At 45.8% G+C, this 23,788-nt stretch overlaps 2 protein-coding genes and 1 long non-coding RNA gene across 5 annotated transcripts in view; 2 read left to right on the top strand and 1 right to left on the bottom strand.

Annotated features, from left to right (window-relative positions):
• Positions 1-4,173, top strand: part of PCYT1A (phosphate cytidylyltransferase 1, choline, alpha) — a 53,620-nt gene extending 49,447 nt beyond the window's left edge. For all 3 annotated transcript variants that reach the window (XM_034660081.1, XM_034660085.1, XM_034660095.1), the window contains one exon: positions 106-4,173. In XM_034660081.1, coding sequence (XP_034515972.1) covers positions 106-312 — 207 coding nt within the window. In that variant the 3' untranslated portion in view covers positions 313-4,173. The remainder of the gene's footprint in view (positions 1-105) is intronic.
• Positions 4,174-5,589: 1,416 nt separating this feature from the next.
• Positions 5,590-21,821, bottom strand: SLC51A (solute carrier family 51 subunit alpha). Its single transcript, XM_011221713.3, has 9 exons — positions 21,784-21,821; positions 21,164-21,258; positions 11,850-12,004; positions 10,859-10,932; positions 10,276-10,434; positions 9,621-9,732; positions 9,184-9,330; positions 6,988-7,093; positions 5,590-6,246 (listed from the first exon to the last, which is right to left on the bottom strand). Exons 1-9 carry the CDS (start codon positions 21,819-21,821, stop codon positions 6,107-6,109), a joined length of 1,026 nt encoding a protein of 341 aa, XP_011220015.2. The 3' UTR covers positions 5,590-6,106.
• Positions 7,083-18,002, top strand: LOC105236492. The gene is made up of 4 exons (XR_002142176.2): positions 7,083-7,224; positions 7,350-7,469; positions 9,173-9,360; positions 16,669-18,002. It is a non-coding gene; the product is annotated as an uncharacterized LOC105236492 (long non-coding RNA).
• Positions 21,822-23,788: the final 1,967 nt, after the last annotated feature.

Here is a 23,788-nt window from a genome sequence, read left to right as displayed (position 1 = left end):
TGACATTGCACAGGGCACTCATGATAATTTGAAGTCTCAGATCCTCCAGTGGTGATTTAGTAGAATGCATAGGTTTCTTCTAATTCTTCCTTTTGGTCTCCCCAGAAACATATGCTGAAAGAGGGGAAAGGCCGGATGCTGCAGGCCATCAGTCCAAGGCAGAGTCCCAGCAGCAGCCCCACTCGGGAACGCTCCCCCTCGCCGTCTTTCCGATGGCCTTTCTCTGGCAAGACTTCCCCGCCTTCCTCCCCAGCAAACCTTTCCAGGCACAAGGCTGCAGCCTATGATATCAGTGAGGATGAAGAAGACTAAGTTTTCATCCCTCCTTTCCTCTCCCCTCCCTCTGTTCCATCACCTTCGGAAGCTCTCTGTTGAATTTCAAATTGTGATTCCAACACTAAACCTAAGGACAGCTACAAAGGAAAGAAAGTTGGGGCAGGAGGACCTAGGATGGGATCAGACAGCCCATCCTCTAAGAGACATCACCCATCCACACCAAGAAGGAGGCTGACTACACCTCAGAAACCTGTTCTGCATCCATATACCCTCCCTACAGACTTTGCTTTACTGTTTATGTTCCTGTGATTTTGACAGGGAAATTGTCATTTTTATTAATTTTTTAAAAATTAGTCTTTCAAATGTTGTAAGTAGAACTAATTTTTTGCCCCTGAGGAGTGGGCAGAAGGAAGTGGTATATTACCCAGAGGCCTTTTCTTCCTGATACACTATAATGTTTGCCTTCTGTTCTGAGGCAAAGTGGCTTGCCAAATCCTTCCAGCAATGAGCCGTGCTGATGAGTGATTTCAGGGGGAGGGGAAATAGCATAATTTTGGTGTCCTTAAAAAAAGCTAAAAGCTGAGTAAACTCAGTCACAAATCCCCTAAATGTACTGCTGGCACATGTGTCAATGTGGCTGTGAGAAGAAGGAGATCTGAGCCTAACTTTTCTTACTCCCTGAGGAGTTTCTTGTTGGACCCAATGGGGTCCCTCGAAGATACTGATGGGGATGGAGCCAGACCACATGGCGTCAGCTGCGGTTCTCCTGCTGTGTTCATCTTCTCAGAAAACTCTGTTGCCCAGTTATTTGGGAGCTCTTGTCAATCTTTTTCCTAGTCTACCTTTGAAGGAAAGAACACTTTCAGGTTTATTGTGTTTGGGGGGGCAGTGGGACAGGACTCAGTCCTATACAGGTTCAGGTTAGGTTAATTTTCCCACCTGGGAGTAAGTCCCTGGCCCTGCTATACCAATGCTTATTACCTGGCTTTTTACAGAGGATACTTTGTAAATGTCTACAGTTTGAACATGATCTGTTAATCCGTGTTGCTCAAAGCCATATTGAATATTTAGAGAGATTTGCACAGAATGTAAACACGAAAGCATAAAGAAACACCCCCCTTCCTAAAGCCTTATCTTGAAGTTTGTCCTTCTTAAGAATGTTCTCGACTGGAACTGATGCTCCAGGTGGTGTTTCTTCTCCTCTGAGAGCTGCAGCTGGTTGGGACTTCCCTCTGCTGCCCCTCCAGCAGGCCACAAAACATTACAAGAGAATGGCAGGTTCTCTCCCTTTCCCACGTGTGCCTGGTGGTTATGGTCCCCACTTCCTCTGTTAGGTTGCCCAGGGGGAGTCACTGCTTATATTCCACATCAGAGATGCTGAAGCTTAACACTTGCTGTTGAGCATGAGCTCATTTTTAAGCCTCTAGCATTCTGCAACTATATGACCCAGCAGACCATCATCTAAAGTAATCCTGTAGCTTGGTTCAGGGGAAGACTGCTTATGTCCAGGCCCCACCCCGTCACTCATAAATACCCCTTGTGGGGGTGGAGTTTTGGTGTTTTCAGCTAAGAAAACCACATTTTATCTTTTCTTGCCCCTATGCTAGGGCTGTGAACATCTCATAGTCTCCTCCCTAAATACTTTCTGGTAAAACCTCTTCTGCCTGAGGATCAGAGGCTAGAATCACTGCCTGCCTGCACAGCAGGACTACCTGGTTTCCTAAAACTCCGATCACCCAGAGAGGCAGAGCATGGCTGAGTAGAGACACAAAGAGAAGGAAATCTCTTGTTGTCATGATGGCTTATGAAAACTACATTTCTGACCCTTCTCATGAAGTGCTATTTTTGCTATCAAATACGGTTTACATGACCTTTGGCTTGAAATCCTTTTTTTGCAACAGTTCAAGTTCTTGTCTTCCTACATTAACCAGCTTCCTAGGATCACATAGTTTAACTTTTCTGCTTTAGTCTTCTTGGGAATTCTGCCTATTTCTGTCTTATTCTCCCTGGTATAGAAAGATGATGAAATCATCACTGAAGGTCACCTACCTATTCCCTCAAAGTACATATTGGCCAAGTGTATTTGGCAAGGGAGATGCTCAGAATGCGGTTTTCCTCGTGCATGTCACTCCTCTCAAGTATACTGTCTGGGACCTCTTCCTCTGCTCTGTCAATGGGCTACTTTTGGCATTCCCTGCCCTTGGAATATAACCGCTGTGCTGAGAAGTTCTGTGAGACTGCGGGGGCCAGCATATGCACATGAGCTTGGAAATTCCTCTCACGCCTTTTAATGAACTTCTGTGGCCTCAGTGTCCTAACACTAGTGCATCTTCAAATAATTTTGACTTAAAGCTAAAATTTGTATGGTGTGGCATATTAGCTACTTTGGGATAAATGTGATCCTAGGTGCTGGACAAGGATGGGTGGAGGGAAGATGCTGTTGGGATGATGCAGTATTTGATCATTTGTGCCTAATTAAATGAACTTAGTGGTTTGCCTACCATGACCATGCCTGTGATCTGTAAGTCTTCTATTATTAATTTTAATATTAACTATTAATAATTAGCTATTTCCCTGAATCCCACACACAAAGCAATAAGCCAAATGTAGCAGAGATGGGAGAGCCTTAAACACTGGTTGGCTTCAGAGCTCAGTCTGTAAGGCAGAAGAACGGAGACGGGCCCAGGAGCTCGTGCTGCGGAGGTGCTGCTTCAGGCACCTGGGGCAGAAAGCTGGCTCTTTTCATACACACCAGACTCAGTAGCACTAAGGAATAGAGGTTGAAACTTTAGAGAAGTAGAAACAGATCTTTTGTACTGCTGCAGCTGTTTCTGATAGCGAGAGCCAAAGACCATTATTTCGCGGAGGCTTGTAAGAAGGTTGGGGATGTGAGAAGATTGAAGATCCTAAATAAGAAAAAATATGAAGGAGGTCAAGAGAACTTCTGACTTTTTCTGATTGCCGATAACCCAGCACCCGAGTTAGATTTTTCTTCTTTATGTGTGACCGCACAACTGGTCGGGCAGCCTCTGTCTGCATATTCCCTCTGTGATGGTTCTTTGCAGTGCTTTTGTTTCTCTGGAGTATCTTGATTTGTGGGTAGCTTTTGTTATTCTGGAGCTCATTGCCTTTTGGATCCTGTTCTAGACCGTCTATCTAAAATCTTCCCAAGTCCATTATATTTTGCTGCTTTTCTTTAGTTCTCTAGAAGCCATAGCTTCTACATTTTCTGTCAGCACACACTTTCACCATAAGTTGAACTAAGACAGGTAGAAAAAGAAAAGCTCCCTCAACAATGTTTTTAACTAATGGTTTTTTTTTTAACTTACCAATATAAGTATTTTTAAAGGTTGTATTTTTCAAAGTTATACAATGATTATTCTTGTTTTCTCTCATAGAATAGATTGTCATGAGATAAAGAGTGGTCCCTAGCTTCTATTTTTCCAAATAAGTAGAACATGTTCTTGGGATTATACTATTAAATGTTAATTTTCTTTAAAAGAAAGAAGATTATCTGTCTGCCAAAGTTTTATGTTAACACTCAGATTGGGGTAGAAAACAAAAGTGCTAGGTTTAACACTAGGATGACTCAGGTTGTGTTCCTTTAGGTTTAAAGAGGGCTTTCCCACCCTTCTTAGGCGGGCACTGACTGTTTTAAACGCAGAATCTTGACTGGTTGGGTTGTTTTGTATTGAGGATCCTGAAAAGAAAAAGGTGTTTTGGGAAGAAACGCTGGCCTTGGCGTGAATGTTAGCCCCATCCGCAGTGCCAGCATCCACAGGGCGTTTTCCTCAATCGGTGTTCAGTATATTGTTTTCCTATGTAAGTGTTATTAATTTGTTCAGTTATTTTGGCCTTTGTCATTCAGCCAAATAAAGGCAAAGTGGTTTTACCTAATGTTCCATTTCCTGTGTTTTCGACCGAGTATACATGTGTATAAGATGTTTTATGTATTTGGGACTTTTACCTATACCCTCAGTTCCTTTGCTTTTACATCCTAATTTGTCTCCTCAGAATTGTTCCATGCCCGTATTATGAGGGATATCCTTGTGCAGCTTTTCATAGAAGCTCAAAAAGCCATTGTCCCTCTAAGGGAGGCTGATCCAGATCTATGAGGTCTAAATGTCATCAGTGCCCTAATGACACATCTGTAAGGGAAAGAACACCTCCCATCTAATCTTCAGAAGCCTGGTTTCTTTTGAGACTTTAGGTTTGTACTATTTTTGCCTAGTTGAGTTCTTTTTTTTTTTTTTTTTTTTTAGTTGACACACAACGTTACATTAGTTTCAGGTGTGCAACTTAGTGGTTTGACAACTTTATACATTATGCTATGCTCACCACAAGTATAGCTACCATCCATCCCATTACATTGCTATTACGGTATCATTCACTGTATTCCTTTTTTTTTTTTTTTTAGATTTGTTTTAAAAGATTTTATTTATTTATTTATTCAACAGAGATAGAGACAGCCAGCGAGAGAGGGAACACAAGCAGGGGGAGTGGGAGAGGAAGAAGCAGGCTCATAACAGAGGAGCCTGATGTGGGGCTCGATCCCATAACGCCGGGATCATGCCCTGAGCCGAAGGCAGATGCTTAACCGCTGTGCCACCCAGGTGCCCCCCCCTTTTTTTTTTTTTAGATTTTATTTATTTAAGAGAGAGAGAAAGAGAGAGAGAGTGGAGCAGGTGTGCATGGTCAGAGGGAGAGAAAGTGAGAGTCTTAAGCAGACTTTGCACCGAGCATAGAGCCTGACACAGGGCTCAATCTCATGACCCTGAGATCATGACCTGAGCCAAACTCAAGTCAGATGCTTAACCGACTGAGCCACCCAGGCGCCGTTCATCGACTGTATTCCTTATGCTCTGTTTTTTATTCTTGTGACTAACTCATTCCACAGCTGGAGGCCTGTATCTCCCACTCCTCTTTACCCATTTTACCTACCCCTCACCCTCATTCCTCTGGCAACCATCAGTTTTCTGTATTTATAGTTCTTTTTTTTTTTATTTTATCATATTATGTTAATCACCATACAGTACATCCCCAGATTCCGATGTAAAGTTTGATGCTTCATTAGTTGCGTATAACACCCAGTGCACCATGCATGTATTTATAGTTCTAATTCTGCTTTTCGTTTCTTTATTCATTTTCTTTTAGATTCCATTTATGAGTGGAATCATATGGTGTTTGTCTTTCTCAGTCTGATTTATTTCACTTAGCATAATACCCTCTAGGTCTCTCCATGTTGTCTCGAATGGCACAGTCTCATCCTTTTTATGGCTGTGTAATATTTCATTGTGTATATATACCACTTATTTTCCTTATCCATTCATCTATTGATGGACACTTAGGTTGGTTCCATGTCTTGGTTATTGTGAATAATGCTGCAATAAACATAAGGGTTTGCCTGGTTGACTTCTACTCCTGTTCTTATAGCAGGCAAACTACCATATATTTTCCCCCCTTTCATTGGCTTTGGGAAAACTCAGAGTGACCTTTCAGTATACAAACTTCAAGGGCTAATAGTGTCACCCACAGAGGCAATGTACCCAATTACAGAATTTTTTTTTTTGGTAAGAGTTTTTTTTATTATGTTAGTCACCATACAGTACAATTATAGAATTTTAAACTCTATCCTGTTTATTGTAAAACTTAAAATACCTTCTCCAGGCAAGATCCAAAATAATTCCATCCTATTACATAATTCTCCTTCATCTCTCACAGTCAAATGTAATCTGCCAGCTTGTGCTGAAAATGGAATCCATCCCCGTTTGGTCAACGTTGAGGGACTGTAAGGAAATCTTGTGCCCGTTTAATGTGTACAGTGTCTTTTTCAATGTCCACCTTGGACCAAATCCAGGTTTGAGGAAGAAAAAGGTTCATATCCAACCTTGTTGTCTTTCCTTCGGTAGTACATGCGTGCCAGCACAGTCATTAGAAAAGTCTCCAGTACCAGGAGGTGGCAATTCATCACTGCAGCATGGAGTGAAAACTAATGTAAGTTATGCTAAATTGTAGAGGTGGTATCCCACTAGCAGCCCTGGCATATGAGTTCAGCAACACTTTTCTCCAGTTTGTCCTCAAACCAAGTCTAGAGCTACTAAGTTGTCCTAAGTAACACAGCAGGTTGATGGCAGAGCCAGAACCAGAGCTTGTCTCTACCTTCTGCAATCTGAGGCTAGCATTAAACCCCATTTCTTTTGTGTGTTCTATCAGCACGATCTTCCTTCTTCTTCTTTTTTTTTTTTTTGAGAGAGAGAGTGAGCAGGGGGCAGAGGGTAAGAGAGAATCCCAAGCAGATTCCATGCTCAGCATGGAGCCTGACGTGGGGCTCGATCCCACAACCCTGAGATCATGACCCAAGCGGACATCAAGAGTCGGACGCACTTAACCAACTGAGCCACCCAGGCGCCCCTATCAGCATGACCTTCTGCTTTCATACCACACCCACTCCTCTCCCAGAAGCTGAGGATTGAGCAAGTGGCTTCCTGGATTGGCCATCAGGGCTGGCCTCAAGCTGTGGGATCGAAGCTCTCCTCTGTGTGGTCATAGAAGTCACCATCTCCTTAAAACCTCACTAGAATTTCTTGGAGACCCCTTTCTGAATATTTTGAGCAGAAGCCAGCTGGCCCAACCTCTGTTCTAAGGTCCTGTCTTACCTGACCCTCCCTTCTCGCCCATTCTGGAATGAGAGAGGGACTCCTCTGTGCTCACCTTGAGACCTGATTTTAGAGGAATAGGGAGGTGAACATGCAATCTGCCCATTGTTGGCCAAGACTGAGAAGATGGATGGCTGCAGGGCAGTCAGGATGAGGAGCACCTGCAGAACAGAAGAGAAGCAAGGGCAGGAGGGGACAGCAACCTTGGCCCTGAGGCTGTGCTTGGCCTTCCATGGTGCATTCAGCTGACCTTTCGATCTGTGCGCTTACAGAGGGTTGAAACTCACTTAAGGTAAAATTTTGTGGCGTTTTAATCTTTAGGCAAAGTACAATCTTGTCTTCTACCCAATATTTTATGAGAATTTGTGACAAGAAACAAGAATTGATTGGCGGTCCATGTTTATTTCCCTATCTCAGCCATGGCTACTAATGAGCACTCAATGGATGAAGAGGGTGGATGGTTAGAGAAGACTATTTCTGTCTGGCTCAAGAACCTGAGATTACCTGCTCCTCGAATAATGGGCAATTGGCCATGAAGTAAGGAACCTTTGAAAAATCTCTACTGTGCCAGGGGCTGGGCGGAAGGGGGAATGTGGGATTAATGTTCAATAGGTACAGAGTTTCTGTGTGGAAGGCAAAAAAATTCTGGAAATGGATGGTAGTGATAATTGCACAACAATGTGAATGCACTTCATGCCACTGAACTGTACACTTAAAAATAGTTAAAATGGTAAATTTTATGCATATTTTGATACAATAAGAAAAAAAAAGAAGAAAAAGAAAATCTCTGTCCAGAGGCTCCAGCAACTCTATTTGTCTTAGTACTTGTCCTCCCTGAGTGCACTTTTTAAAGCATCAGACTCTTTAAGGCAGACTCATCACGTCCAGGTGTCCCCACAATAGTCACAGGCAGGTTCGGCAGTCACAGGGCTCTTACCCTGTGGCAGGACCCTAAGTGCTTCTGGGGCCCAGATCCTTTCTGCCCTTTCAGTCCCTGACTCATTTCAGGCTCTTCTGGCCTCTCTCTTCTTCAATTCTACCTACTGTGTGTCCAGAAATCCACATTTCGGAGGCATCTGCTTAGATCAAATGAGAATTTATGTGAAATCACGTTGTTAACTGTAAAGCAGTCACTATGCTATGGGAGTAGGAGAAGGGCCTAGTGAGGAGACAGAAAGAATGGAGAGAGAAGGAAAACAAGGCTGGGCTAGAAATCACTGCATTTGGTGGAAGTTCCCTGGGCTTTAGAGAATGGAAAGTGTCAAAGTGAAAAAATGTGCCTTGTGGAGAACTTTCAGAAGAGGCGTGCAGGTGAAGAGGCAGCACGATGAGAAGAAGGAATGTGGATTTGAGAGTCAGACAGATCTAGTTTAAATTCTAGCCCCATACCCACATGCCTTCGCGCAAGCCCGATGACATCTCTGGGCCTCATTTGTACAATAGAAATAATAATGACTCCTAAGATTAAGATGTAACATATGAAAAGTCCCTAACAGGTGGTGAAGGCAGGTCATAACTATGAAAACGCTGATGCTCTTGGTGGTGGTGATTCATTACAGAGCTTTAGAAAGTGTTGGGTAGCAAAGGAAGAAAAAAGCAAAGGTAGAAGACTTTAAGGTTGATGGTACATGTTTTAGGAGTTGAAGTGGATCCCCTAAAACGATATGTTGAAGTCCTAACCCCCAGTACTTCAGAATGTGATCTTATTTGGAAACAACATCATTGTTTTGGTTAACCAATTAGGTGTCATTAGTTAAGAAGACATCGTGCTGGAGGAGAGTGGATCCTTATTCCCATATACTGTTGTTCTTATAAGAAGAGTAAAAGAGACACAAGACACACGACACGTGCCATGTCATGATGGAGGCAAAATCCGTGATGCAGTTGCTAGCTGGGGATTGCTGGTCAACCACCAGAAGTTAGGAAGAGGCAAGGAAGAATTCTCCCCTACAGGTTTCAGAGGGAGCATGGCCTGGTTGACATGGGCTTGTAGCCTCCAGAACTGTGAGACAAGACATTTCTGTTGTTTTAAGCCACCCAGTTTGTGATCCTTTGTGAGGGCAGTGCTAGGAAGCTATTACAGCACAGAAAAGCAAAAACTGGGAAGTGGCAGGAATCGTTTTCTAAATCTCACAGGAAACTCAGGCTTAAGATTACCAGACCCACTTTTGTCTTTATTAATCTCACCTCCTAACCCCAGTTGTTGGTAGCTCTAATATTAATCATCTTTTCTCTCCCAGGGTATAGTTACCTGAAAGAGGACAAATTTGGCTCCTATATTCTGTGCGCCCAGGTGCATCTTGGCTTGACGGAAGATGATGGCCAGGGACCAGAGAGCCAACAGTGTGGACACACCAAGGACAGTGTTGATCCACAGAGCTGTGCTTTCCTCAGAAATCTGGTGGCAGATCAGAAAGCAGTCAGTGAGGTAGGCAAGCCTTTTCTCCTCCTTGTATTTCTCCTCTTCCATGGTGGGAAAGGTAATAAAAAAGCCCCCAAACCTTGGCCTGTTCCACTCTCCTCTCCCCACCAGAGTCTCCAAGCCTCTACTTTTCCATGGCCACACTGTACTGGGGCTACCCTGTCTGTGGGGCCCTGTTGCAGGGAATGTTGGCTCCAGCTCTTCCTTCTAGAGCTCAGAGGTACTAAGTGAGTCTTGGACTTTGCTGCCCCTTACTCCTGGCTTACGTCTGCTGGGTCATAGATGCCATCAGGGATGAGAAACAGGCCCACCAGGCTCAGTGTTATCTTGAAGAAGGCGTACTGGAATGGGCCCAGCATCAGCAGCTGAAGCTTCTTCCTAAAGGAAGTAAAGGGTTAGGAACATGAACCCACAAACTGCCTACTTCAAGAACACCTTCAGCTCCTGAGCTGAAGCTTGGGTGCCACAGTGGACACCAAAATGGCTAGATGGATGGGGACAGAAGAAGCCAGAATGTTGAGAGCATTGGGAACCCTCTTCTTGCCTCCCACTCATCCTCAGACCAGAGGGCTGCCTTTTGAGCAAGAACTATCAGAATGTTGACCCCAACCTCATTAACCAAAATGGGCAGAAGGGACAAGTAAGTAGCCCAAAGTCCACTTTGCTCCATGTGGCTAAAGTTTGTAGGCAGCAGTGAACTTAAGTGATGGAAATTGGAGTTCTCCTTCCTGTGCTTTCCTCACCCCTGGGTGGGTGCCCAGTGTGTGGGTGGTGGCTGTGGGATGTCCACCGTTTCATCACTGGCTTTGTTCCATACCAGCCTGATTCCAAAAGACTTGAAGCAGGGCTGAGAGAACCAGAGAGGCTCCTGGGAGAAGAGGCTAACCTATTCCTTGAGGGAGCCTCTCCCGCCCACCTTACCTGGTGAGCATTAGTGGGGGGCAGCAGGGACAGCAGCAGCAGCAGGGGCCTGTATGGACCATCATTGGAGTGTCCTTCAGTATCCTCAGTACCGCCTCCTTCCCACCAAAGCCTTCCACCATGACTCTCATCATCAGGTAAAAGCATACCGCGTAATACCTGAAGTGGGAGCAGAGGTGGGCCTCACAGAGGGGGAAGTGGCAGCCAGCTAAGGGGATAGCAAAGACAAATAGACTGCAAAAGGTGCAACAGAAGTATGGCTCAGCGAGGGGGTCACAGTAGGGACCAGGCATTCAGAATGTGTGACCCAGCAAGAGGGAGAGAGAGAGGACAGGGTCCAGGGGCTGAGGAAGAGGGAAATTGGGGCTTGTAGGAACAAAATGGTTGACTGAGGATGAACAGAATGAGAAATTTAAGAGACCTGATTAGCACAAGTTGAAAGAGCCTAGATTCATGGTCAATTGGTTTGCAGGGATTTATGGAAGGGTTATGGGATAAAAAAAGGCATGGACTCTGGAGTTCTGGGTGAGTGGGGAGCAAAAGGGTACCCAGCTCAGAGCCGGGGGTGGGGAAGGACACTCACGAGGTTATGGCCATTTCCACGAGCATGAGGGAACGAGGGATCCAGAGACCAAAACAGCAGAACACAGACACAACCTACTTGGAGAGGAGCAAGAAGCTGGTTGCAGCGAGAAGGGAGTCTTTGGTGCTCACCCTCTCAAAACTTTTATGGCAAAATCTGAACAATTAAGGTGCCATCACTTAAAAGTGGTTGGCTGGAAAAATAATTAAAACAATGAATTTTTTAAAGTTTTCTTTTTTTGATTCAGTGGTTAGTTCCTTCTATATCTAGGGTCAGAGACAGCAGGTCACTGTAGGTCAGGTGCTGTTTTGAAGACTATCTCATCCTATATCCCTGGAGCAGTGTAGGTAAGTTCATCCTTAGGATGAATTGGGTCAAGATCCAACCCTCCCTTTTCAACATTGCATGTTACTAGAGCATCTTTGATGACATGAGATGGCCCAGGCAGGTGTCCTCTGCTAGAAAAGGACCTCGAGGTGCTCCATTCTCCACCCCCCCACATACACACATGATCTTACAAGGAAACAGAAGTCCAGCCTTATGGTCTGGGAGCAAGCCAGAGACCTATATAATGTCTGTGAGAGTGAGTTAAAAAGGTTTACAATGTAAGGGTAGAGCTGAGTATGTCCCCATGGGAAAATAAATTCTTCCCTCTTCCCCCTCTGAGGAACCACTGCTTTCCTGTACCAGAAGGAAGCTTGCTTTTAACAGTAATACTATGGTGGGAAGTAGTGAGCGGCGCTGCTGGTGGGCTGAGCAGTTTCTGCAGCTGTCTCTTGGCTCTAGGAATTCAAACTCCCTGTCCCACTGCCTATTAGCCTTCCAAGCATGGGGTCCTGACTGCAAATGGAAATCACATTACAACCCCCCATTATAAGTGGGTAGAAGCAGTCAACCCTTTGCTGACTTGAATTCTGAGTTTAGAGGAATTCTCAAAATGGTTCCTGTCTCTTGTTTAGTCCCTCCCAAAGGTCAGCTACAAGGCCCTTACCGTGGGTGCAGAGCTGCTCCAGAGCAGGGTCCCCCTCTTGATGGGGCATCGAGTGTTCTTGTACAGGTAGACAGCATCTTCCAGGAAGATGATGACCGAGCCCAGGGTGAACAAAGTCATAATGACTGTGAGGGCAATTTCTGCAGGACCCAGAGCTAAAGTGGAAAGAAAGGGCAAACTCACCTGAGCTGAAGTCCAGGACTGAGGGGCAGAAGATGTGGGCTTCTCCATTTGGATCTAAATTGCTTTACCGTATCTAGAATTATCTGGTCAACGCTCCCCCCCCGTGCAGAAGAATGGCATTTTCTTAGACCTAGAATATCCAACATGTAGCTAAAAAGTAGTGATTCTTCTGCACAGATGAGAGACTAGACCAGATAATTCTAGGTATGGTAAGGCTTACCTCAACCAGGATATAGACACCAAAGAAGTTTTTACTTAATTAGCAAAAATTTTGAATTAGGAGGTTGGCCGTGCCTAGTCAACTTTACTACTTTCCAGCGAAAGGTGTCATGCTAGCAGATGTGGACCAGTTAACATTATAATTAAAGCAGAATGTCATCAATGGTATATACTTCAGGGCTGTTTAAATTTGATTTCAAAAATTATGTCATGAAACTGCGACATTAGGAAGGGATTTTAACAAAAGAGAAATGCATACACGTAAAGACTCCAAGGACAATTGACTCATGTTGGCCTCACATTAGTCTTAAATTAAATGTGGTTCGGTAGTTCTCTTTAGTGTTTATTGCAATCATTTGAGTAGTTGTTAAAAATTAGCTGTCCAGGTCCTACCCTCAGAGATGCTGCTTTTAAATCTTTGTGAAGAATGTGTAATATTTTTTAAAAAACTTATTAGCACTCAATTAAAAAAACAATTTATTAACAGACCCACACATATATGGTCATCTGATTTATGACAAAGGCTCCACTACAATTTATGGGGAAAAGGACGTTTTTTTCAAGAAAGGGTTCTGGCTTACTGGATACCCTTTGTCACATAAAAAGAACATTGAGCCCTCCCTCACACCATCCAAAAGCACCTAAATGTAAAAGTTAAAACTATAAAGTTTTTAGAGGACAACAGAGAAGTGTCTCTTCATGACTTTGAGATGGGCAAAGGTCTTTTAAAATAAGACATAAAACCACTACCCACAAATCTAAAAATTGATAAATTGGACTTTTCTTAAAATTAAATATTTTCATTCATCAAAAGAAACCATTAAGAGAGTAAAAAGACAAGCTCAGACTGAGAGAAGATACTTGAAATACAGATATCTAGCACAAGACCAATATCCATCCATACGTGAAGAATTCCTATTGGTCAGAAAAAGACAACCCGATTTTTACAAATGAAAAAAAAAGACCTAAACAGTTACTTTACAGAAGATACTTAAATGTTTATGAAGCATAAAAGGTGCTAAATATCAGCAGCCATCACGATCACGCAGATGTGAGATGCCATTACATACCCACTGAAAGGGCTCGAAAGGACTGATGATTCCAAGTGCTGATGAGGATAAGGGGAAAATGGAACTCATTTATTTTAGCTGGGAGTGGCATAACCATTTTGGAAAACAGTTTGGTAGTACGTAGTAAAGCTAAACATACCCCTACCCTATGACACAGACATTCCACTTCTGGATACATATTCAATAGAAATGAGTGCTTAGAATCACTGAAAGTATCCTCAGAGCAGCATTATTCATATTGGCCCAAATTGGAAACAGCTTATATGTATTCAACAAGAATACAGATAAATACAGTTGACCCTTGAACAACCCAGGGGTTAGGGACTCCCACCCCGCACAGTTCAAAATCTGTGTATAATTTTTGAGTCCCTCCGAACTTAACTACTAATAGCCTACTGCCGNTATGTATTCAACAAGAATACAGATAAATACAGTTGACCCTTGAACAACCCAGGGGTTAGGGACTCCCACCCCCGCACAGTTCAAAATCTGTGTATAATTTTTGAGTCCCTCCGAACTTAACTACTAATAGCCTACTGCCGACTGGAAGCCTTACTGATAACTAGGTAGTTGATTAACACGTTTTGTATGTTATGTGTATTATGTTTTGCATTCTTACAATACGGTAAATTAGAGAAAAGAAAATGTTATTAAGAAAATCATAAAGAGGCACCTGGCTGGCTCAGTCAGTGGAAAGTTCGACTTTTGATCTTGGGGTTGTAAGTCGAGCCCCACGTTGGGTGTAGAGATTACTTAAAAATAAAATCTTTATTAAAAAAGAAAATCANTTAAGCGTCTGCCTTCGGCTCAGGGCGTGATCCTGGCGTTGTGGGATCGAGCCCCACGTCAGGCTCCTCTGCTATAAGCCTGCTTCTTCCTCTCCCACTCCCCCTGCTTGTGTTCCCTCTCTCGCTGGCTGTCTCTGTCTCTGTCAAATAAATAAATAAAATCTTTAAAAAAAAAATCTTTATTAAAAAAGAAAATCGTAAGGAAGAGAAGATATATTTACAGTACCATACATATATTATTGAAAAAAATCCTCGAATAAGTGGCCCCGCACAGTTCAAACCCATGTTGTTTATTTTTTAAAGGATTTTTTATTTTATTTATTTGACAGAGAGAGAGAGAGCATGTGCACAAGCAGGGGGAGCAGCAGGGGGAGAAGAAGAAGCAGGCTCCCAGCTGAGCAGGGAGCCTGATGCTGGGCTGGATCCCAGGTGCTCCAAACCCATGTTATTTAAAGGTCAACTGTAAATCGTGATCTATTCCGACAATAGAACATCGTACAGCAATAAAAAAGAATAAACTACTGATACATGCAACAAAACAGATTAATCTTAAAAACATAGCGATGAGGGGCGCCTGGGTGGCTCAGTTGGTTAAGCGTCTGCCTCCAGCTCAGGTCATGATCTCGGGGTCCTGGAATCCAGCCCTGCATCTGGCTCCTTGCTCAGCAGGGAGTCGGCCTCTCTTTCCCTCTACCCCTCCCCCTGCTTGTGCTTTCTCTCTCTCTCTCTCTGTCTGGAAAATAAAATATTTAAAAAAAAATAATGATGAGTGAGGGAAGCCAGATACAAGAGTATATACCATTTGCTTTGTTTATAGAAATTGAAGAACAGGGAAAAATGATCTATAGAGGTGGTAGAGGTTAAAACAGTGGTCTCAGGAGGCCGAGTAACTGGGGAGGGAGTACAAGAGACCCTACTGGTTGCTGGAAATGTTCTATTTCTTGATCTAGCTGGTGGTGTCACAGATGTACACACAGGCAAGAATGCACCACAATATACACTTGACATCATTACCCTTTATTGTATATAATTTATACCTGAAAAAAGGCCTCACGTCAACAAAGAAGATTGCAAAATTAGCACAGTAAAATTATAATCATGTTTGGGGAGAGAAAAGTAGGAAAGAGTTGAAGGAAAGAGTGGGACATGAATATCTTTCTCTTACAAAGTGCAAAGTCAGGAAGTAGTGCCCGCAGTTGGCAGAATAAGAAATTATCTAAAGGGATAATAAACCTATAAAGATAACCAACTAAAAATATTGACATAATTGTATGGAGAATGGAAGAAGGTCAGGGCTGAGAAAGAGAGAGAGAGCGCACATGAGTGGGGGAAGGGGCAGAGAGAGAGAGAGAGAAGAATCCCAAGCAGAATCCTCCCCCCACCTCCACTGAGTGTGGAACCCCCCCAACCCCCATGGGGCTCAATCTCACAACCCTGAGATCATGACCTGATCCGCAATCAGGAGTCCCATGCTCAACCAATTGAGCCACCCAGGCGCCCCAATTCAGTAGATTTCTCTAAATCAGTGTCCGTTGTGGGAAGGCAGAGTCACTGCTAGAGGCCTCTCTGGGCAGGACTTGCCCACCCCTGCTTGACCCTTGTCCTCACCAGCTCAGGGAGAGCTGAGAGTGAAAAGAGCCCTTTCAAAAGGCCAGAGCCTTCCCCTGTCTCGACTGCTCCCTCCTCTTTGAAAATCTGCCCCACCTTGACTCCCAGAACCACTGTCCCCCTCATGGCCTCTGACCCTAGGTCTCGGGCACTGATCTCTCATCCTCTCCCACGCCCTGCGTTCCCCCATCTCAAACACTGCTGCTCCGGTCTTCTCTGTTTATTGAGGTTCAGGATTTCCCTGCCACTCCTTCAGTCTCCCAGTAACTGAGTAAGCTGTGCCACCTCCAGAACTTGGTGGTGCTTGGTTCTGCCCGTTCAGCTTTTCTCCCTGAGCTCCCAGGGCTGGCTTCTCCTCACTGAGTTCAATGCCCCCCTCAGCCAGCCCTCCCTGAGTGCCTGGCATGCTGCTGCCCCCCATCTGCCACCCACAGTGAGGTTATTTACATATTTATCTACTTGCCTATTTTCTGCTACCTCCCCCTGCCCCCCTCCATAAATTCCTGACAAAGGCTTTGTTTGTTCTCTGTTCCATCTCCAAGTGTGTGGAACAGCAACTGTGGCTATTGGTTGAATGAAAGAAATAACCCCATGAGAATTCCTATTGTCATCTCCATTTTATAAGCTTTTCCAGAAAACTAGGCTTGGAGAGTTAAGCACCTTGCCCATGGTCACACAGCCTGGAAGTTATGGGGCTGGGAGCAAAACCCAGGGGTTTCTGGCTAAGCCCATACTCAACCATTTCACACGCTGACTCTTCCTGTGTGTTCCCATAGCTATGGGAGGGAGTGTGGAGTGATATAAGCAATGAAACGCAACCCTAAAAAGTTGTTTAAGATTAGGAAAGTGGGGTGGGGGCATATGTGACTGTTCAGTACAGACATGCTTTTGCAGTCTCTTGTAACTTCTGGCTTTGACACTCTGTATTCTTTCTCCTACTTGTATCTGTAGGCTCTTGGATCCACTGCCGCAGCACAAAAGCTAAGAAAGAGAGAAGTTTCTTAGCATCCATAGCCTGACACTACTGCTGACCGTGAAACTCGTTTATCTTCTTTGAAGATTGTCCCCTACCTTATTTTTCTGCATCTTAATAGATATTAGCGTTCTACGGCCAGAGGATTTTTGGAAATGCCTTAAACAAAATTAAACCTATTTCTTCCCATACTCAAGCTTGTAATCTGATTTATACTGTAATTTCCTAGTGGAGGTTATAGAATACAACTTTTACAAAACTTATTTTTCTATAGATTCTGTGTTCATGAAGCAGTCCTTGAGATTAGAATTCTGAGAAACACACTTTGGGAAATGCTTGTCATTTTGAATACAATTATACCTTTAGCAACTAGGAATTTCCCACTGTGTCTGCAATAGTGAAGATTATTTTTTTTAATAATGAAAACAATATTAGAGCATTAAAATTTTGAAAGAGTGTCCCCCATAATTCCAGCTAGCTCCTAACCAAAAGTTATTTTCATTTTGCGTATTTGTCTTCATGGGAGTTAAGAGCATAAGCTCTGGAGTCAGAGACACCTGAGTTCAAAGTAAAATCCCACTTACTGCTTGCTCTTGACCTTGGACAGGTTCTTCATCCTCTCATTAACCTCTTAGCACAGCACCTGGCGTGTAGTATTTGTTCAATAAAAAGCAGCTTTAAAAAACACCCTGGTTAAAGTGCATACCTATTGTATTACTGCAATTATACTATAAAATCGTGTACGTTTTTAACTAGCATTTCGTCACAGCCATTGAAAACGATTTTTTATAAGTATTTTTTAAATTACAAAAATTTCAAAAATAAAGAGAATCATAGAGCAAACAGGAATATATATACCCATAACCCATTTTAAGGAGTGTTACAATGTTGCCAATTTTGCTTCAAAAATTATTTTTAGAAGCATAAAACATTACAGATGTATTTGAGGGCCCTTGCACATACCTCCTGGATCATTTCCCCTTCCCCACCTCACCTCCCAGAGCTAACTACTGTTCTGAAGTTGGTGTATATCTTTCTCCCTTATGTTTTAATTTTTCACAACATAGGTACATACTCAACATACCATATTGCTTTGCATTTTACAAAATCTACAGAAATGGGGGCACCTAGGTGACTCAGTCGGTTAAGTGGTTAAGCATGTCTGCCTTAGGCTCAGGTCATGATTCCAGAGTTCTAGGGTGGAGCCCGAGGACCCCCACCTCTGACTTCCTACTCTTCGGGGAGTCTGCTTTGCCCTCTGCCCCTCCCCCACTTGTGCTCTCCCTCTCTCTCTGCTCTCTCTGTCTCTCAAGTAAATAAATCTTTAAAAAAAGACAAAAACTACACAAGTGGCATTATTCTGCAAAATGCTTTCTCCACCCAACATTGTTTTCATGACATTATTTTCATTCTGACAAACAAATACTTCCATAAATATTCTTGGACGGGTCTCAGCACATATGGGAGAGTTCTTTCATGCGGACACTTAAAATCAGAATTTCTGGGCCGGAGGAGATGAGAATCTGTCGTGCTGCGGTGAGCTGACCACTCTCCACAGTGGCTTTCCCCATTAGACTCCCGCAGCTGGGCCCTGAGCCCTCACTCACCTCAGAGTCACTGTAGGGAAATGTCATCGTTTCATTCATGGCTCTCCAGTTCCTGACCAAATTGAATATCTTTTTGTCCATTTATTGGTCGTTTGGGTTTCTTCTGCTTGAACTGTCTGTGCACATACTTTATACACTTTGTATTGGGTAATTTCTCTTACACTGACTTAATTCTTTGTTAGTAAGGATTGAAAATATCTTCTCCCAGTCTAGGGTTTGGCATTTAACATCGTTTATAGTGTCTTTAGTTGTATGGAGTCAATCTCCCTGATCATTTGGGCTTGCTTGTGTTTCATTTAAGAAATTATTCTCCACTCGCAAATATAAAGATATCTTTTCTATATTGTCTTTCGTAAAAAAGTTTGCATTCTCCATTTAGGTATTTCAGCTGTCTGGATTAAAGCTACCCTGGAGCTATTTTCACACGGATTTTTTTTTGTCCTGGGGACAAATACATTGTCCAGATCACTTCTCAAAGAGTCTGCTCTACCCACCGGTGTGTGTGTGGCCACCCTTCACGGAGCACGAGCCTGAGCGGGCACCTGTTGGGTTCTGTGTTTCTACCTGTTAGGCGCCTGCGCTTACTACGCATTGCTTAGTCTTATTAGAAGTCATAATCCCTGGTAGGGCAGCTACCCTCCATACACGTTTTCAAAATTGTCTTGGCTTTTCTTGGCCCTCCACGCTTTCCATAAGTGTTTGGATCAGTCCATTTAAGAAATCCTGTCGGGATTGTCACTGCAGTCGTATCGCAGGCATTTTAAACACAGGTTCAGTGGTTCTCCCCAAAGAGCTCCTCCTTAAACGGCAACCAATTTTAAGGAGCAACAGTTTACAGATGAAGGAGCAAAGCGTTTCCCGGGCTTTCCTGTTTCTCGGGGTCATCGCCTCTGCCCGCACCCCCCGCCCCCAATCCTCAGGGTGGTGGCCGCAGCCTCTTTTTCCTTCACGCACCCTGTCGAGTTATTTACCAGGTAGCGCACGCTTTCTTCGGCTTGCCTCTGCTTTCCAACCTCCCCTCTCTCTCCCTGACACCGTTCTGGCTCCGACTCTTGCTCCCCGTACTGGGCTGGTGCAGTAACCTCCAATGTATACCCCTGCTTCTCGAAGCCCTTCCTCCCTGAGTTACATCCTGTCTACGGACTAATGATTCTGAAGCACTGCCCAGCCCCCCCCCCCATCTCAGAGCCCCGACCGCTCATTCTGTCCACAGGATCACATATGACTCCTCTGCCTGACACTCATCAGGCCACAGCTCACCGGCCCGGCCCTCCCGGTTGTCCCCTGCTTCTCCACCAGCAGCCTGGAATCCTGCCAGATTCAGCTCCTTCGTGTCCGGGGAACCTGCCGGCCCCTACTGTACTGCCCCTGCCCCCCTGCACCACCCACTGCTCTCCACTCTCCAACATTCCCCCTGGGCACGACCCAGAACCCTTGCCCTACTTTGAACATCTTTCGTGCTTCTATTTGCACGTTCTGCCACAAAGCAATGCGAGATCGATTTTTACCGTGTAAGGCAGGGTTTCTTGATCTCAGCACTGCCGGCACTTTGGCCAAGGTAACTCCTTGTCGTGGGGGACTTTCCTTTGTATTCAGGCCAGCATCCCTGGCCTCTCCCCACTTGAGGCCAATGGCACCCTCTAGCTGTGGCCACTGAAACGGCCTCTACACATTGCCAGACGTTCCTTGGGGGACAAAATTGCCTCTGGTTGGCAACTGCTCACGTAAGGGACCACTTGTGCCACCAGCTGCAGTCTGAACGAGGGGTTCCCAGAGCTGGATATAGCAGCTAGCCGCTGGCACGAGCCCCAGAGCAGCCGCCAACCTCTCTGCACACTCCGGCGGTTGTCATTCGCTCTGAAACCACGCTGAACCACGCTCTGAACCATGCCCATGTCCGCCTCCTGATCCACACTGACCACATCCTGTTGGTCAGAAAGTCTACTCACTGAGGTGGCAGTATCAGGAAGGAGACTGGGAAAAGACATTAAAGGTACCGTAGAGGGGCGCCTGGGCGGCTTCGTCGGTTAAGTGTCTGCCTTGGGCTCAAGTTGTGATCTTGGGGTCCTGGGATCGAGACCCACATGGGGCTCCCTGCTCAGTGGGGAACCTGCTTCTCCCTCTCGCTCTGCCCCCTCCACTTGCATGCTCTCTCAAATGAATAAATAAAATCTTAAAAAAAAAAAAAAGATACCACAGAGACACAGACTCCTCTTCATCAATAGCTAAGAGGTGGTTAATCATGTAGCAGGAAAACAAAATAAAATACAGATAGGAGACGTATTTGCTAGAAAGACGCTTGGGTCATTTGGTTGTCATACAGGCAGCCAGGGAATAAATTGAGTCCCATCGTCTGCCCTGCACTTTCAAAAGCGACTCAGTATAAGATCTAGTTGGCCAGCATTGTCAGAGTACTTCTACAGGGTCGCCTAGGTTTTAAGAACATTATTCGTAATGACCACCCCTCTAGAGTGACGTAGACCCTTTCCCAGAAGCTATTGTGCAGGCCCCAGGGGGGTTCTTTGGGGCTTGGATCATGCCGGCACCATCTTGAGTCCCTGGATGGCTCTAGGGTTTGAACAGTGCTCCGGGCCAGTGTCCCCAGCTTGCATGAGCTTTGAGGCTGGGATCTGTGGGAGGTCCCGCATGCAGCTTTGTCTCCCTGGCTGGGCTGCCATGCCCCTCTTCTGGCCTCTTGACTCCTTGAGGAGATGCTCTTCTCCAAGGCCTTAACCATGATAGATAGACACTGTCCAGGCTGGCCAGCTCAGGACCACCTCTCGTCAGCGTCACTCAACGGTCCTGGCTTCCTGCTGGGATGCTCATTCCTCCTTTTAGTTCCCTCTGGGGAGGGCCCCTGACTCACCTCTCAGAAGCTGGGCTGCAGTGGGAGCGTGAGAGAAGCAGGCAGAAGGGACGCTGTAGTTGGTTTTCAGTAACTCCAGAAGACCTGCTGTGTACCTGTAGAGACGCCAGCCTACTTCAGAATATGGGGCTTGGGGAGGTGGAGGGGTTACCAGAAGGAACACCAGTTATCTGACACTCTCTCAAACACTCCTGAGTTCAGGGAGCTTGTACATTTCCCCTCGACGCCCTGATTCTTGGAGGAAATGGCAAGTGAGCCCAGGCTAGTGTGTAAGACAAGCGCCACCCAGGCTATAGGCAGGCCTGGCTTCGGTGCCCAGAGAGTCCACAGTTCGCTCTCTCCACTTCCACTGGGGCAGGGGGCCAGGCACCGGCCAGAGGGAAAGAGCAGGGCCTCAGAGAAAGAGTAGACTCTGAGCACAGGGATGGGCCCACAGCTGGTTGGGGCCCTGTGCCTGCCCCTTATAGGACTTCAGGGCCAGCCTGACCATTATTCGTCTGCCTCATTCTGTGTCCTGGGAGCCAAAGGCCCCGGGAGGGAGATAGGGCCAGGCCCGCGCGATAGGGGCTGCCACTGCTTAGCAACTGACTCCTGGCTCTGGGCCCGCCGCCCTCACTCACCTGGGGTCAAGTTTTATCTGAGTTCTGTCTGGCTCCATCGTCTTCTCTCTGGCTTTCCCAGCAAGCACTGAGGGGCAAGCAGGGGCAGGCTGGTGGAGCCCTGAGGGAGGTGGCTCCCGCTGGTCCTGCTGCCTGCTGGCCTTTGTCAGAGCGAGGGCTGCGGCCACGTGTAGGTGCAATGGCAGGATTTTCCTCTCTGCCTCTCTCTTCTTGGGCTTCCCGTGCCCACAAGTCCCTAGAGCTTATCTCAAGAGTTTATCCCAGAGGAATTTGATCCTCTTGGCTGGCTGAGTTCCCTCGTTCCTGACTCCTCCCTCTCCCTAGGTGTGGTCCTTCCTTCCTCCCGCCCCCCCATGCCTTTGGCCACCCTTTGCCACCTGCCAGCCCTCATCCTTCATCCCCTCTAAGGAGTCTTCTAGGGTGGTGGTAGAATAAAGTTCCCTAACCTCCCTGCAATACTACCAGTCAGCAAACCCCTGTCTCCCAGAACCTGGCTGGAACTTGAGCTCTGGTCTCCTGGAGACGGGAGAGTCAAGGCCAACTCCCTGACTGCGTTGGGACTTTGGTCTGGTGTGCAGAAGGGAGAACTAGCTGGCAAAGCCAGACGAGGCCCACGTGCGTTTCCCAAATCTCAGCCTTCCTCATCTTGATGATGAGCTGATCCTGCCAAATAGCAGCCAAAGACGCAGCAAAGATGCAGAGGTGCTTACGAGCAGAGCTGCTGAGGGAGGTTTCCGAGCATTTTGACAGATTCCAGAAAGCTGTGCCAAATTATATGTCTCTGAACTTTTTGCATCGATTAGTGATTTCTCTTCGGTCTCCAAGCAGATTTAAAGCCATTTGAGCCCAAGTGCAGTACCGCTGGGTTCCTGGCACAGGGCCTGATACATACGGAGTGCACTTTAGAAGTGGTCGCGTGATTGATGAACGAATGAAAGCTGGGCGACAGCAGCAGCAAATGTTTGTTGAGCATTTTTGGTGCCCCGGGTGCTGCGGAAAATGCAGTAAGGTCCTTATCTTGTTGAAACCTCACAACTGCTCTTGGAAGGTAAGTACTGTCTTTATTCCCATTTTACAGATGAAGAAACTAAGACTCAGAGAAGTTCTTACGCCAGGTTGGAGAGAAAGCCATGAGTGTGTAGAGAGGCAAAAGGGACCTAGGTCAGGAGCTCTGCTGAGGTTCAGGGAAGAATTTTGAAAGTAAGAAAAGGGCCCCTGAGAGGGTGAAGGGAGTGGATTCTGGGAAGGTGAGGAGTTACAGGCAGAGAAGCAGTTACTGGTGGGTACCAAGAGGACTCTCTACTGCTGGCCCGTACACCTAAAATGTCTCCCAAGGGTCCAGCATGGTTCTGTGCCTCCTTTACCCTCCTCCTAAAGTACAGCTCTCGGGACAGGACAGTGTAGGGATCCAGGTGTCTCAGGGATCCAGTTACCTCCTGAGGTGGAGGCGACGGCACAAGGAATACGAGGGCATTGACCCACAGAGGGTCACTTGCCCTGGTCCCACCCCGACAAGACACAGGCTGACTCAGCGCCTCAACCACCTGACAGGAATGCTCTCTGGGTCATTCACCTCTAGCCTGGTGAGAGGCCTTGAGTTAATTGTCCCAAGCCCTGAACTTTAGACTTCCTCAGAGCAGGTAGCAGGGCACCAAGGATGTTCTCTGAAACGTCTTCAGGATGGAACTGGGGGAGGCAGGAAAACGGGAGTGAAGAGTGAGAGGGAGTCAGGAAGGGAAGGTGGCTGGGCTGACGCTGTTTCTGCAGCTGGCAGCAGAAGGGGGAGACTAGCTAAATCTTAGGTTGGATGACCATAGAGAGAGAAATGATGGGGTGTCGGTGAGAGGGAAGGCTTTAGCTCTGAGGGGGTATACTGCTGCCCCACCCGGAGTCCCTAGGTGGCTATCTTCCAGACAGAGTGACCCACAGATTGATTAGTCAAGGGTGATGATGGCCTGACTCGAGGCCAGCCCATCCCTAGGCAAGGTGTGGCCACAGGCGATGA

This window comes from Ailuropoda melanoleuca, chromosome 1 (assembly GCF_002007445.2).
Source record: "Ailuropoda melanoleuca isolate Jingjing chromosome 1, ASM200744v2, whole genome shotgun sequence".
NCBI lineage: Eukaryota > Metazoa > Chordata > Mammalia > Carnivora > Ursidae > Ailuropoda > Ailuropoda melanoleuca.
Note: the sequence above shows the minus strand (reverse complement) of the source record. Positions and strands in the feature narration are given on the sequence as shown.

Coding starts and splice junctions, on each gene's coding strand:
- SLC51A (XM_011221713.3), bottom strand. CDS start 21,821: ATGGAGCCAGACAGAACTCAGATAAAACTTGACCCCAG. Junction 21,259..21,783: donor CAGATAAAACTTGACCCCAG/GTGAGTGAGGGC, acceptor GCGTCTCTACAG/GTACACAGCAGGTCTTCTGG. Junction 12,005..21,163: donor TGCAGCCCAGCTTCTGAGAG/GTGAGTCAGGGG, acceptor TTTCCACTTTAG/CTCTGGGTCCTGCAGAAATT.